The 14,838-nt window shown below is 31.4% G+C and overlaps 2 protein-coding genes across 5 annotated transcripts; both read left to right on the forward strand.

Moving 5' to 3' along the window:
- The first annotated feature begins 2,283 nt into the window (after positions 1 to 2,283).
- LOC108326932 (E3 ubiquitin-protein ligase SINAT2) lies at positions 2,284 to 6,509 on the forward strand. 2 transcript variants are annotated; one of them, XM_017560549.2, is made up of 4 exons: positions 2,284 to 2,390; positions 3,850 to 4,145; positions 5,088 to 5,474; positions 5,954 to 6,509. In XM_017560549.2, the coding sequence occupies exons 2-4, from the start codon at positions 3,924 to 3,926 to the stop codon at positions 6,272 to 6,274; spliced, it is 930 nt and encodes a 309-aa protein (XP_017416038.1). In that variant the 5' UTR covers positions 2,284 to 2,390; positions 3,850 to 3,923; the 3' UTR covers positions 6,275 to 6,509. The 2 variants fall into 2 exon arrangements, with proteins under 2 accessions (XP_017416038.1, XP_017416037.1); XM_017560548.2 differs by having other exon boundaries at positions 2,306 to 2,460.
- A 1,631-nt stretch (positions 6,510 to 8,140) lies between these two features.
- Positions 8,141 to 10,655, forward strand: LOC108328426 (probable protein kinase At2g41970). Of its 3 annotated transcripts, none has more exons than XM_017562291.2 (8): positions 8,141 to 8,286; positions 8,717 to 8,884; positions 8,980 to 9,227; positions 9,308 to 9,434; positions 9,511 to 9,784; positions 9,984 to 10,116; positions 10,199 to 10,285; positions 10,401 to 10,655. In XM_017562291.2, exons 2-8 carry the CDS (start codon positions 8,788 to 8,790, stop codon positions 10,524 to 10,526), a joined length of 1,092 nt encoding a protein of 363 aa, XP_017417780.1. In that variant the 5' UTR covers positions 8,141 to 8,286; positions 8,717 to 8,787; the 3' UTR covers positions 10,527 to 10,655. The 3 variants fall into 3 exon arrangements, with proteins under 3 accessions (XP_017417780.1, XP_052728183.1, XP_052728184.1); XM_052872223.1 differs by having other exon boundaries at positions 10,029 to 10,116; XM_052872224.1 differs by having other exon boundaries at positions 10,049 to 10,116; positions 10,401 to 10,539.
- The last annotated feature ends 4,183 nt before the right edge of the window (positions 10,656 to 14,838 follow it).

Below are 14,838 nucleotides of genomic sequence, written 5' to 3' on the forward strand. Positions count from 1 at the left end.
TTAATTTTTTCAAAAAATAATTTATTATTTTCATAGTGCTTATTATTAAAATAATTTACCTTTAGATGAAATAGTTAAATGTCATTTTTTTTCCTAATAGTTTTTTTTTATCATTTGATATTGTTGTTTAAGAAATTATAAATAGTTGCATTCACAATAAAATAATTTTAACAGCCTTTCTTTTATGTTAATTATATTTGGATTTGAAATTTTTTCTTCATTTCTAAGAGATTTGACAAATACACTGTACTAACTTTTATCTTGGGTTAACTATATGACATCTTAACTGATACATATAACTGTTTTCAATTCATATAATTTTCTGTTTACTTTTAGTCAGAGATTCATACCAAATTCTTATCACATTTTTTTTTTCATATCAAACTAATGATCAATATACTTGAAAATTTTATAAAGATACATTTAAAATAAGATTGAATATTAAAAGATGATTAACTTATCCTTTTGGTAAACATGATTTTTTAATAACATTTCGATAACTTATTTCTATATGATTAATATTTTAAAATACATAATTATAAAAAAATTATAAACTTTCGTGCATATTTATTTATTTGACAGTTTAAATATTTTAGTCAACCTCACACGCTCTCTTATTAATTGAATTTAACTTGGTACACCTTCTTAAAATCTTTTTATGACAAGAATCTGTAAAAATATTTTTCAATTTTAATTTTAACTCAAAGGTAGACTTAATTAAGATTGTTTTCAATAACTTGATTAATATTCACCAATTATTATTTTGTTTTCTTATGTGAAATCATTCACTGATAAATAATGGTTCTGGTAGGGTCCATCTACAATAATTTGGTATTAACCTCCAAATCCACAATAGAACCTAATGGCACTTCATTCTAAATTTTCAAAAGTGTTCAATGCGTGTCACTTTTTCTCCGTTGGTAGATGATTAGGTTTAATATTTTTTATTAAATTTGTTAAAACATAAATTACTGTAGTCTCTTTAATTAAGATAATTACATTAAATTTATTTATTATATTATATACCACTTTACAAATTAATATTAAATGAGATATATTTGTTGTCAAATATTTCATAATTTTAGCAATAGTTTATTGTAGTTTATTTTCACGAATTTACATCCAAAATAATTAAATAACTTTAATAAGTTCAGGTAAGTAGAAAATATTTCATAAGAGCATATTCAATTTATTTACGTGGTTAACCTTCTACTTATTTATTATACATTATTGAAAATATTGGTCAAGGACATATTTTAAAAAAATTCATATTATTTTAAAAATACACCTAATCTTAGGCATTTTATTAGTTTATGTATGTTGAATTATTTTATTACAAATAATAATTAAATTTTAATTTATAAACATTAATATTTTAAATACAATATATATATATATATATATATATATATATATATATATTAAATAATATAATAAGAAATTAATTTTTAAATTATTTATTTATATTTTAAATTAAAAATAACAATTGACAGATGAGCTGAGTTCTAGTTAAATTGACATACCTGACTTAATAGACTAGAGTACATTAATCAACTCAAAATAATATTGTTTTTGTTAAATTGTGGTAATTGTCCATCTGTTATCTCTAATTTTATTTTATTTTGTTATGATAATTTAATTATTTTCAAAAGTAGGTGCCAGCTCTTATCTTTAAATAGAAAAAAAAAATTCAAATTTATAAGAATTAAACATTAATTTGCAATAATGAAACCTTTTTTTTCTCGTTCTTTCTCTCAATAGAACAAAGCAAGAAAAAACAGCATTCCCCTTCACATGCTAAACATGGGAGGAATTATAAGAAGAAAACAAAAAAAAGAAAAGAAAATATAAAATTATTACAAAGATAGATATTATGTATTTTTCTTTCTATTTATATTATTTTCTTTTTATACAATTACATTTATTATTTATTTAAAACGTTAAAGTTAACACAAACAAATACAAAGAGAAGTGAGAATGACACAGTAAACAAAATAAAAGATGAGAAAAGGTGAGATTAAAATAGAATATTAAAGGGTTAATTTATTTATTTCTTACCTTTTCAGTTAAAAGAAAGTTGCATGTTGGAGAAAAAATTGTAGATAAAATTAAGACAATAAAAAAAAAAAGGGTTTGCTTTTAAACGTCGCGTGCGGGAAGGGTCACTGGACCACCTTGTTGTCTTGGCAACGTATCGTTAAGAACGAGACCAGACAACAGAGAAGAAGACCCAAAATATTTTTTTATTCCCAAAATTCAAACTCAAATAAAAAACAAATTAATAATAATACAAAAAGATAATAATAATAATAATTCAGGGGAGGAAGAAACAGAACACAATACAAGGAAGTTGTGCGATTTCGAAGCAGAAGAAGGACAAGAACAAAAACGTTAGTATTTCCCCCCATCCATTTGCATACCAACAAGACACGCTTTTTTGTTCAATCTCCATAGCAGAGGGTAATCTCCGTAACTTCCGGAGCTCGTGTTTCAATATGTTTGTCGCAACTTTCGTTTGCATTTTTTTTTTCAAAAAATTCATTTTTTCTTCTGTTATGCGTCCCAATTGCTTTGTTTCCCACACACGCACGCAGTCGAGGCTCGGAATTCTCAACTGGGTATTTGTTTTTTCATGTGTTTGTTAGTGAGTTTTTTAGATTTTCTCATCTTGTGGTTGTTTTTGATTGTATGTGTTCAGATTTGTATGCATTTGGCTGTCATGTGCTTGATTTTTGTTGCTCTGTGATTCTATGTATGAGATTGGTTCTTGCATATAATAAATTGTTTAATGGATGTTGTTTGGGATTTTTTTTTTCGATTTTTGATTGGTGGGATTGAGTAGGAAAAGGCAGTACTTTGGCGAAGCCAGCCATGCTACTTATGCTGGTTAATGAAGTTCTGGGTTCTTCTTTTGTATCTGTCATTTTTCTGTCTCGCTTGTATCTGTTTAATGGATAATTTAACTGAGGGAAGAGGTAAGGGATGGAGAATAGTGATCACATGTTTCAGTTTTGTGTAAAAGTTAAGGCACAGGAACTGCTAGATGTCATTAAGGAACATAATTTGTTTGTTCTAATGTCATTGCATTAGAAAACAAAGAACTAGGACGGGTCAATTTTAGTAAATAGGTACTTGCTCGAAAAATTATTTGGGTTTGGATTTTCCCAATTAGCCTCCCGTGGCCTGATGGGATAGGAAGTTATTTTTTACATTTATGAGTTTTGGTTTGTCTGTTATTTGTTCTATTCACCCTTCTCAACTTCAAGCAGTTAGAAAATTTGAACATTGATTTAACAATTTCACAATAGTTTAGCAGTTGGAATGATATATTGTTAGGTAAGAAATGTATGTTACACTTGTCTTCCTATAATCGCGTAATGACTTAGCATATTGACTGACAAATTTTTGCTTGATATTTTGGAAAAGGAAATTACTATTCTGTTGCAGTTTTTAATGACTGCAAATAATATTTGTCATATCTACAAATTTTCATTTATTCCTCACACTGTGGGACAAGGCTTTGTTGTTATTTCTTGTTGTGAAGGCTCGGTTTACTGATTTTGCATTTTGGTTAACTACGTAACATTTCAGACATATTTTCTTGATTATTTGCATGATGTTTTCCAGAATTACTCAAGCACTTAAATTAGCAGTTAATCTACTTACTGTTGCATGTGTATATAGCTTACCTTAAACTTTCCTACTTCTGTCTGAAAAATGAGATCTTAACTAGTCTTGTATGTTTCTTTTTCCCCCTTCCAACTACTTTGGACCACAAAATATCAAATTTGACTATTATGGCATCTATTATGTAAGTTCTTATGCAATGATCATTTAAATGTATAACAGATGTAGCATTTCATAAAAGTAAGAGCTTTGGTTTCTCGTCATCTGGAAAGAAATACTGTAGATCTGGGTTAGCAATGGCTCCTGGGAGCAGTGTTTTCAAAGAAGTTCTTGAATCTCATCTGATGTCTTCAGATTATGAAACAGGCAAGGCTAAATCTGAGGCCAAGAGTAATAGTACATCTACAAAATCTAGTATTGGGTTGAATGGAAAAAACGGAGTTAGTTCAAATAATGGGGTGTACGAATTACTTGGATGCTCTGTTTGCAAGAACTTAATGTATCCTCCAATTCACCAGGTACGGTGCTTGCAATTTCTTATTTTTGGGGTCTATATACGTGTGCGTGGAAAACTTTTTTGGGTAGTTCATGATGCATTGATGAAATAGATATAGGCATACAAATCGTGGCATTGTGATTTTTGTCTCCATAGTCCTTATAGGATGGTTGTATGTGAAGATGGTATCACTTTCCGCAACCTTGGTTTCGTTGACAATGTGGATAAGTTTAGTCATTAAATAATCATAGCTGTCTGTTCAAATTTTCTTTAGTAATGTGAGTTTCACGATAATTATCTATGCAAATCTGCTCCCCATCTGTTGTCTTTAACTCTCTCATTGACATAAGTGAATATTTTGGAGTGTACAGAAGTAGCTATACAAACATTAGGTTTATAGCCACTTTCTATTTTGAACTTAGTTCAGATTCCCTTCCCACCCTGCAAAAGAAAGGTTGGGAATGAGAGTTGCTGATACTGCCTATGTCTATGGATATATGGTTGAATTGCTTATGCTAAGGACAGTGGATTAGTTGAGAATGAAATCTCGCTCAAGTGGGTAGGACGGAGAAGTAAGAAGATAGTTTTGAAAACATGACTCAGGTGTTGCTAGTTTAGTGCGTTTTTGGAATTTCATTCAATTGAACTGAATGCCAATCCTCCTCCTCTTCCTTCTGTGTAGAGCGCTTTGGGAATTGGGATTTTTTGTTCACCATGCTTTCAACAGATTTCCAACACACCCTTGTTGTTGTTGGACCTTTTCATTGAAGGCTATATGCACCTAATCCTCGTGTACTGTTCTGCCTATTCTACAGAGAAGATGGTTGGATGAGGGTTAATAAAACATGCTGAAAGTCTGAAACTCTTTAGTCATTATTCTCACTTTTCATGTTTACTATGAATATGTCCTGTCTTGGATTTTACTTTTAATTTCTAATACACATGGCTGCATTGTATGTTTCAGTGTCCAAATGGCCATACATTATGTTGCCATTGTAAAGTTGAAGTCCACAATATCTGCCCATCTTGCCATCATGAACTTGGAAATATAAGGTGTTTGGCTTTGGAGAAAGTGGCAGAATCGTTGGAACTTCCTTGCAGATATCAGAGTCTAGGTTGTCATGATATATTCCCTTACTATACTAAGCTCAAGCACGAGCAAAATTGTGGATTTCGTCCATACAATTGCCCTTATGCTGGATCTGAGTGCTCAGTGATGGGTGACATTCCAACTCTTGTTGCCCATCTCAAGGATGATCACAAGGTTGACATGCATGATGGATGCACCTTCAATCACCGATATGTCAAAGCAAATCCTCATGAAGTTGAAAATGCCACATGGATGCTAACTGTGAGTTATTTAATGAATTGTAGTAGCTGGAATGTTGGATGATTTGATGTACTGTTTTTCATGGACTGGCATTTCTTACATCATGTTAGTTTTGTTATTTAATGAGTATAGTAGTCTGATGTCATATCCCCTGATGTATTTAATTTCATGTGTGCACATGGCCATGCACGTTTGTTTAAAAAAACTCTACTTGACTATTTTTAATTCTTTGCAAGTAATGTTTAGAATCATCTTGGGTCACATGAAATACACGTAGAGGCAGTCTTTTGACTTTTCATGAATAATTTGAAATATGGAATTGTTTTCCTCTTTGATCTTCTTTTTAACATTTCTTTAAGTCTAAAGTTAATATACGGATCCACCTTTGGTTTTCTGAATGCATGTTGTCATGATGTTAATTTCTAGCACATGCCTAATATAAAGAACCCCACTTGACATGTCAGAAGTTCTTTTCTTTCTTTTTTTTCTTTCTTTTGCAGGTTTTTAATAGTTTTGGAAGGCATTTCTGCTTGCACTTTGAGGCATTTCAGCTTGGCTCAGCTCCAGTATATATGGCTTTTTTACGATTTATGGGTGATGACTATGAAGCAAAGAAATTCAGCTACAGCTTAGAAGTTGGTGCAAATGGGCGCAAACTTATATGGCAAGGGATTCCAAGGAGCATTCGTGACAGTCATAGAAAAGTTCGAGATAGTCAAGATGGACTTATAATTCAGAGGAACCTTGCGCTTTATTTTTCTGGTGGAGAAAGACAGGAGTTAAAGTTGAGAATCAGTGGGCGTATATGGAGAGAAGATTGAGAGATGTAAATACAATACTCTTATCAGAGATGTAACCATTGTTTTAAGATTTTTGCTTTCTGACAATCAATGAAGCACTATGTCTGCTTATCTCTCCATAGATTCTCTTTCATCTCCTTATAGTCTGTGTCTTAGTTGTGAGTTTTACTTTCAATTTGGCTCAGCTTTTTAGACAAAATTATGTGCTTCTGAATATTGGAAATCTAGCTTACACGGTTGAGTAAATTTTTTTAGACTTTGTTGCACTTATGCTCAGACTAATATATATATATATATATATATATATATATATATATATATATATATATATATATATATATATATATATATATATATATACACGTGTGTGTGCGTGTGTCACTTTGAATTACTAAATGAAAATGAATTAACATAAATGGTGCCTATTAAATATAGCAAAGAAGAATTTGACCAATGCATAATGTTTTAGTTCGTACAATTTTACAAACACCTTGTAAGTGTGGATTTACAAAGTTTCATCAAAAAAAGTTTAACACCTTCAACGTAAATTTGTCTAAGACCAAATGTTATGATTCATTTCATTTTAGAAACACATTGTGATAGTATAAAGGATTTGTAAAGTTTCGCAAAAATACTTCTTTAATCTAGCTCCACATTCAAACCCAAAAAATTTCATCATACCTTTACAACATCTTTATCATGAGGTTTTGCTTCTTTGCTCACGCTGGATCACTCTACCAATTTCATTTGTTCTTTATTATTTAATCTGACTTCTAATGTGTGTTCTTTACTCGACATTTTCTCTTTTAGCACAAGGGTGTATATAGAATACAACAACTAATACATTAACTCATTTCCACACATTAATCAAATGTTGTATAAAGAAAACATAGTATACCTTAATGTCACAAAGACAACATCTCAATGTTTTCACTTGAAAAAAGGACACTTAAATACGAATAAGCCATAGTCTTCGTAGAATTTTTTTCAGTTCCTTCAGAGAAAAATAACAAAAAGAAGAGTAAAAGTTAGTTGATTAGAAAATTCATTATCTGTATAGAGACGTGGGAAGTCAAGAACCTTGATAATAATGGAGATAGAAAAGTTTAAAAAGGTACAAGAATCTTCATCCCTCATATTCCACCACTAATTTATTTCTTCATCCCATTCCTATTACTTTTAGGTTTTCCTCTTAGTTTTTCTCCTTGATTTCTTTTTTATTTTAATCTTTAATTAAAAAAATAAAGATATATCAGCTCGATAAATTACAATTCAGTTATTAATTTTAAAAGTAAACTTATATGTAAAATTTAAATTTTACACCCATTCCTTTTTACTTATTCATTTTGGAAGGTTATATATGATGACAGTTTTGCTATGAATCATATCCAAGTGTTATCATGATAATAATCTCATTCAATTGGACTCATTGATGAGCATCAGTACCTTAATTTAAAGGATCAAAAAACTTATTCGTCATAATGAAGACTGATATTTGTATAAATGTTGTTTGTAGTGAGATCTTTATAAATGGTAGGCGAACACATGTTTAGGAGAAACTATAAAAGATAGATTGACAGATAGGGAGTGGTAAGTCCAATCATTGAGACGAAAAGAAAACATAAAAAAGGTCAGCATATGATTTGCACGTCATGTTTGGGTGTCAGATGATAAGAAAGACTTAGAAATAACAATAATAACCATATAATAAAGAAAGCTCTAAAATAGAAGGTAATGAACGAAGGACATGCATCCATCGTGGGGGCACGTACGTGCAACACAACCCTACCAACGTTGGCGCACACAACAATTGTTTATCTTCCAACCGACATTCCCGGCAAAAACAATAACATCTACCTTTCTTCCCAAACCACTTTCATTACACCAAACTTACCCAACTACGCCAAAACTTTCCTCCTTCTGCATTTCCCAATCCTTCACTCTCTTTTTATTTTTCTCTTCCTAATATTCCTCTTTCTCGTCCACTCATTGTATGTGCCATCGTTAACGTGATTTATCACAACTTTCCTGAGGTAACCAGATAACCTCGTCTTACGGTTCTTTATCCGTCTTCTTCCACTTGTACATTTTTATGCATCAGGAGGGTTTAAATCTTTTATGTGTATGTGGGGTTGATTTTGCGCCGTTAGCAATGCCAAACGCATTCACGATGCTGCGTTCCATCAACTTTGCTGCTTCTTTTCTTGAACGTTAAAGAGAGGATGTTTTGTTATTTATATTGTTCGTGTGTCGATCCTACTGGAACAAAAAGTTGACTCTTTTTTTTTTATTGATCATGTTCATCACCTCTGTCCAAAACCATAGACAAATGGACACACGTTCTTGAGATTTTGGTACTCGACGAATGAAAAAATGGCAGAGGCCACCCCATGTTTTTTTTATTGGATTTTATCTTGTTTCCGCATTGTCTGTTGAGAATTTGAGCGTTGAAAATGGTTTCAGGTGATTCATTGAATACCGATCGTTTCTGTGAATATGGCTTATTGAGAGGTGCAGATAGGACCAGCTGAAGTATGTTGTGCTGCGGAGGTGCAGAGGAGGAGAGCAGCGGCCCCCCTGCAAGCCAATACACTGCACCACCTAGGGGTAGCACATACGGCGGAGGAGGAGGTAACATCTTCATATTTGTAATTCTCTTTTTTATGCAATACATTTCCTCTGCAAGGTTATGGATAATGATTTGCAGTAACCCTGGGTGAATGCAGGAAGTGGTAGAGGAGAGCCTAGGGGTGTTGCAAGGAGTGCCCCACAGAAAGTGTTGCCGATTGAGATACCCTCTATTCCATTGGAAGAGTTAAATAGGTTAACAGGAAACTTTGGTACAAAGGCTTTCATCGGCGAAGGTTCCTACGGACGGGTTTACTATGCAAAATTGAGTGATGGTACTGATGCTGCTATTAAGAAGCTGGATAATAGTTCTTCCCCAGAACCCGACTCCGATTTCGGCACTCAGGTATGCTTTTGATCTCATAATGTAATTCCATTTCCTCGTTCATGATGATGTTGTCACACATTTCACTATTGATCTTGCAGTTATCGGTTGTCTCAAGACTGAAGCATGACAACTTTGTTGAGTTGATTGGATATTGTCTAGAGGCAGAAAACAGAATTTTGGTATACCAACATGCAAGCCTTGGTTCTTTGCATGACGTGTTACATGGTAAGTCCAACACTGTCGCTATTCAATTAAGAAAACAGGTCTGGTTCTTTGTCTGAACTCTAGGCTTTTGCTACAGGAAGGAAGGGTGTACAAGGGGCTGAGCCTGGTCCAGTTCTAAGTTGGAACCAAAGAGCCAAAATTGCATTTGGTGCAGCAAAAGGACTTGAGTTTCTTCACGAAAAGGTTCAGCCTTCTATTGTTCATCGCGATGTTAGATCCAGCAATGTCTTACTGTTCAATGACTATGAGGCCAAGATAGCAGATTTTAGCTTGACAAATCAGTCTTCTGACACAGCCGCTCGGCTACATTCAACAAGAGTCTTGGGAACATTTGGCTATCATGCTCCGGAGTATGTCCTCAATGAAACCTTCTGATACATTAGCCATAACGTTAAATGCATACTGAAAAATATTTGTTTCTAGACAAGTGTGTCTTCGATTATTGGCAATAATTTCATGTTCCATCCCATCCAAACACTATCCTTTGTTGTTAGAAACAATACCATGTTAATGTAAGTTTTAATTTTGTTTTTAAAATGATTACTTCAGGTATGCCATGACTGGGCAGATAACCCAGAAAAGTGATGTTTACAGTTTTGGTGTTGTGCTATTAGAACTCTTGACTGGAAGAAAACCAGTAGATCACACAATGCCGAAAGGACAACAAAGTCTTGTAACTTGGGTATGTGTTTGTTTGATGACCTTAATTGGTTTTCTTCTCCATTATATTACAATTATGATAATTTGTTCATTTATTGTTCCAGGCAACTCCAAGGCTGAGCGAGGACAAAGTGAAACAATGTGTTGATCCTAAGCTAAACAACGAGTATCCGCCAAAGGCTATTGCCAAGGTTTGCTCCTTTATGCTTCCACTATAGTTGAACCATGCAACTAAATTTACAAAATTACTTCATAGTAGTGTATAGTTGAGAGTGGTGACTGAATATTAGGCGTTGATAAATGCAGTTGGCAGCAGTGGCAGCGCTTTGTGTTCAGTATGAAGCTGATTTCAGACCAAACATGACGATTGTGGTGAAAGCTCTTCAGCCACTTCTCAATGCAAAACCGCCTGGTCCTGAAACTCAAGCTTGACATTGTGATCTCGTTTAACTATGAGGGTCATTAGATTTTTGTGCAATTTGTAACACAATGATGAAGTTCATTTGCTTTCATTGTCAAATGATTGTATATTATGCTATGCCAAAGTTGATTCGGTTTGCTTGCTCTCCCCTTTGTTTGGAAACATATGTTTGAACACGTAATGAATGATGGAGACCAAAATTTGGCATATGATAATCAAAGGTAAGAGAATGAAAATTCAGAAAAAGCCTGATGTTAGTTGAAAATATCTATCATCTCTTTTGCTTGACTATTATGGATATCAAAACACTTGAAAAGAAATCTTATCTGTGGTAATTTTAAATTTACATCAGTGATCAATGCAAGTGAGTTTAATCATCACATTTTGTGTTTAATGAATACTTAAGCTAATAACATTCATGTTGTTTATATAATGTTTTAATAGTTAAAATTAACTTTTGATAGCTTTAATAATAAACTCTTTCTATATAAATAAATAAAGATACCTCAATTATAGTGGTGTATAGAAATATCAACATTATAAAAGTACAAGTGAATTAAAATATTTAAATTGTGTTTAATGAATAATTAAATTACTTATTATAATATTGTCACAATGCATTCTTAAATTAAAATCAATACATAAAATATATCTTTATACTTTTTTAAAATAAGATCATGTTGTATTTCTCATTTATATTGACACTTAAAAATATAATTATCATTTATCTTCATGAAAAATCTTATTAAAATTATAAAGACGTGAAGGAATAAACCAAACTCATAAAATAAATAAAGTCAATTTTTAGAGAATTTAAACAACTCCAAACATATATGTAATTGATGCTTATTATAAAAAAAAAATTCCAAACTAATAATAGAAAACATAACATAAAATCATTTAAGAGATTATCTATTTTCAACCCTAAATTACTCAACTCAATACAATGATTTCTTTTATGTAAAAAATATAAAATACTTTAAATTTAATATCATTATAAATCTATAAACACATGCGTCGTCTCCCTTTAATGAACCAAAGAATCATATGCGATGAAGAAAAAGCTTAAAAAACAAGACTATATTTTTGTAGTTTAGTGTATATTATGATAAAAAATATCATTAGACATCAAAATTGAAATATTACAAAGAAGAAAATAATGATTTACATAGTATCACAAAAATTATATCATATTATCTCTTTGATGCAGAATGTAGCAAATAAAAAAGTGTACATTAAGATTGTTTCTACCACATCCAATACTTCCATGTTATTTAGGAGTTAAGACCTAAGGTAATTTAAAAATACTCTTTTCTCCTTTAATTCTCTTAAACACCTTTTAAGGATAAAACTATGATGGAGTACACTCCATGACCTTGACTTCCAAATTCCAAATCCGGTTGTCAAAGTGAGCACAAGATGCTACAATATTTGAGAATGAAACTTGCATTGACTTCAACTTCTCCTTCCACGACTACGTCACTTTAAGACTACCTTGGCATTTAAGAAAACCTCGACACCATTGTTTCCAAGAGCATGAAGCAATCCAATTGCTGCTATATTATTTTCTTATTTCTCCATGCATTTTAATTGTATTGGTTCTGAACTCAAATTCGATGATTCAAGTAACTTTTACTGTCCACGTGCAGGTCTGGTTTAGTATGGATAAAGAAAAGGTGTTTATGTCTGTGATGGTTAATTTTTTGAGTGAGACCAATGATGCAAACCCAATGTCGTTTTAGCAAAGAAAATGAAGGACTAAAGGAAAGATCACTTTGCAAGGAGGCCAAGACCGTCTCTAAGTCACTACACTACAACTCCAAGTGAAGCAAAGTCAAGAAACTTAGTACTGGAAGTGAGAAGTCGGTACTTAGGCAACAAAAGAGAAGAATTAATTCAGCCTAAATTTTAGTAAAAGTTGATAATAACAACACTTATATGAAAAGTCATTTGAGATCTATATCAAAGGCATTAAGAATAATGCATAAACTCAAATGAAAAGTTATTTGAGAACTATCTTAGAGGCGTTAAGAATAACGCATAAGCTCGGATGAAAAATCATTCAAGAGTTATCTTAGAGGCGTTAAGAATAATGCATAAGCTCAGATGAAAAGTTATTCAAAAGAAGAGTTAAGAATAACACATAAGCTTAGATAAAAAAACAATTTCCAATGAATGGTGTCTAAAGTGGTGGATCTCCCCTTTCTCATCAAAACTAAGAGTCTTTCGACAAGGACGCAATAGCTCGATTCTTGAAAGCCTGATATACCAACTCGAAGATGAAGCTTTCATGCAACTCACAATGATGATAAATTACAAATAAGTCTCAACCACGACGACCTCTTCGATGCACAAGAATATGGTAAATCAATATGCACAAGGTATGAGAAAAAACTCAAGAGTATGAGTGATATTCTTTGGGATAAATGTCAATGTCATGGTTAAGGATGTTTCACAAATAAAACATGAATTTCTATGAGAACATTTGTAAAAAAAGTCAAGAGTATGAGTGATATTCTCTGGCATAAATGTCAATGTCATGGTTAAGGATGTTTCATCAAATAAAAAAACATGAATTTCTATGAGGACATTTGTAAAATAAGTTTGAGGAGAACCCTGACTAGGAAATATAAGGTTTTTAAGTTTGTCTATTATGACTCACCTCTCTTTTATGGGAGTCTACTTAACAATAATATTTCTCTTTCAAAATCATCAATAGGTAAAGTTACGACTCACTTATAAAGGGAGCTCAATCACTTCCTTCTTAGGTTGTCAATAGGAGTAATTCCATAATTTTCCTTGGGATTTAGACATTGCAAAACATTGCAAGGACAATTGACGTGTTAGATAAAAATCTCAAATTTGAAATGTTTTGGGATTATTTTAGAAATGTACCACATTTTTAATAACAACTAACATGATCAACAATTAATATATAATGCAAAACTATTTATCTATCTCAGGATTCTACTTAACAATAATATTTCTCTTTCAAAATCATCAATAGGTAAAGTTACGACTCACTTATAAAGGGAGCTCAATCACTTCCTTCTTAGGTTGTCAATAGGAGTAATTCCATAATTTTCCTTGGGATTTAGACATTGCAAAACATTGCAAGGACAATTGACGTGTTAGATAAAAATCTCAAATTTGAAATGTTTTGAGATTATTTAAGAAATGTACCACATTTTTAATAACAACTAACATGATCAACAATTAATATATAATGCAAAACTATTTATCTATCTCAGGATTCACCTCAAAGAGTTATAACCCTTCAAAAGAGAGATGTTATTCGTTTTCTCTAACTCAAATTATTGTTTCCATGATTATAGACCCACAAGAATTTAGAAATGTGACAAACTTTTGACATTGGAGATAAAGAAAAATAATCAAGGATGATGAGACTATTGAGTGTGGTAGGAAAGCCATGACTGATATTCCTACCACACCCAATAGTCTCACATTGCTTAGGAATCAAGGTCAAACACAGTTTAAATACTCCTTCCTTATTCCACCCTCTATGGCATCTTTTAAGGACGAAACCGTGATTGACAAGGATCCAAAATGGATAATATCTTACATGTATAATGATTTACTCTAACGATATCACTCGGCGAACTTGGAATCGGAACATGTGTCAAGAGAATCAAGGATAAGAGAGAAACAAATGCATATGATGGAGATGAAAGGAGAGATTCTCAAGTTGTAGAAAAAAAGAAACTTGCATATAAACACGAAGAGTTATATACTTTTTAAAAATATTATTATTATTATTATTATTAATAAGAAGAAAAAAATAGAGTTATATTTTATTAATTTTTAATCATATAAAGTGTTTTATTTTTCTCCTGTTAAAAAACTTTAAGTTAATTTCATAAGTCTATTGATAGAGATGAAAAATAAATTTATTTTTGTAGTTATTGTTCGAATTATTTCAATTTTGATATAAAATTCTTGTATTAACTAGGTGTGATAGATATGGATAATATTCAATTTTTCATATACCTCCATTTATATACCTGTGTTGATTTTAACATTTATAATTTATTAGATAATCTAAAAACTTAACTTTATCTTTGTAGTTAATTTTTCATTTCATCTTTATTTCTTTTCTTATTGCCATACAAATTTTCATTTACTTTTTCAATTGTTCAACTTGTTTAATATTACAAAAGTTCACTCTAAGGTATATTTTCTTTAATTAGAACCTTATTACACATTTGATTATTTTAATTCTTTTCAAATATTTTATTTATTGTTTAATTTTTTTTTATAATAAAGTATATAATTCTCTAAATTTGAAATGGTCAATGGTGTATA

This window comes from Vigna angularis, chromosome 2 (assembly GCF_016808095.1).
Source record: "Vigna angularis cultivar LongXiaoDou No.4 chromosome 2, ASM1680809v1, whole genome shotgun sequence".
Lineage (NCBI taxonomy): Eukaryota > Viridiplantae > Streptophyta > Magnoliopsida > Fabales > Fabaceae > Vigna > Vigna angularis.

Bases quoted from the DNA above. Each gene is read 5' to 3' on its own strand.
- LOC108328426 (XM_017562291.2), top strand. From the start codon at position 8,788: ATGTTGTGCTGCGGAGGTGCAGAGGAGGAGAGCAGCGGCCCCCCTGCA. The intron at 8,885-8,979 runs GTAACATCTTCA...GGGTGAATGCAG, and splicing joins CACATACGGCGGAGGAGGAG to GAAGTGGTAGAGGAGAGCCT. The intron at 10,286-10,400 runs GTTTGCTCCTTT...TGATAAATGCAG, and splicing joins CGCCAAAGGCTATTGCCAAG to TTGGCAGCAGTGGCAGCGCT.
- LOC108326932 (XM_017560549.2), top strand. From the start codon at position 3,924: ATGGCTCCTGGGAGCAGTGTTTTCAAAGAAGTTCTTGAATCTCATCTG. The intron at 4,146-5,087 runs GTACGGTGCTTG...TGTATGTTTCAG, and splicing joins TGTATCCTCCAATTCACCAG to TGTCCAAATGGCCATACATT. The intron at 5,475-5,953 runs GTGAGTTATTTA...TTTCTTTTGCAG, and splicing joins ATGCCACATGGATGCTAACT to GTTTTTAATAGTTTTGGAAG.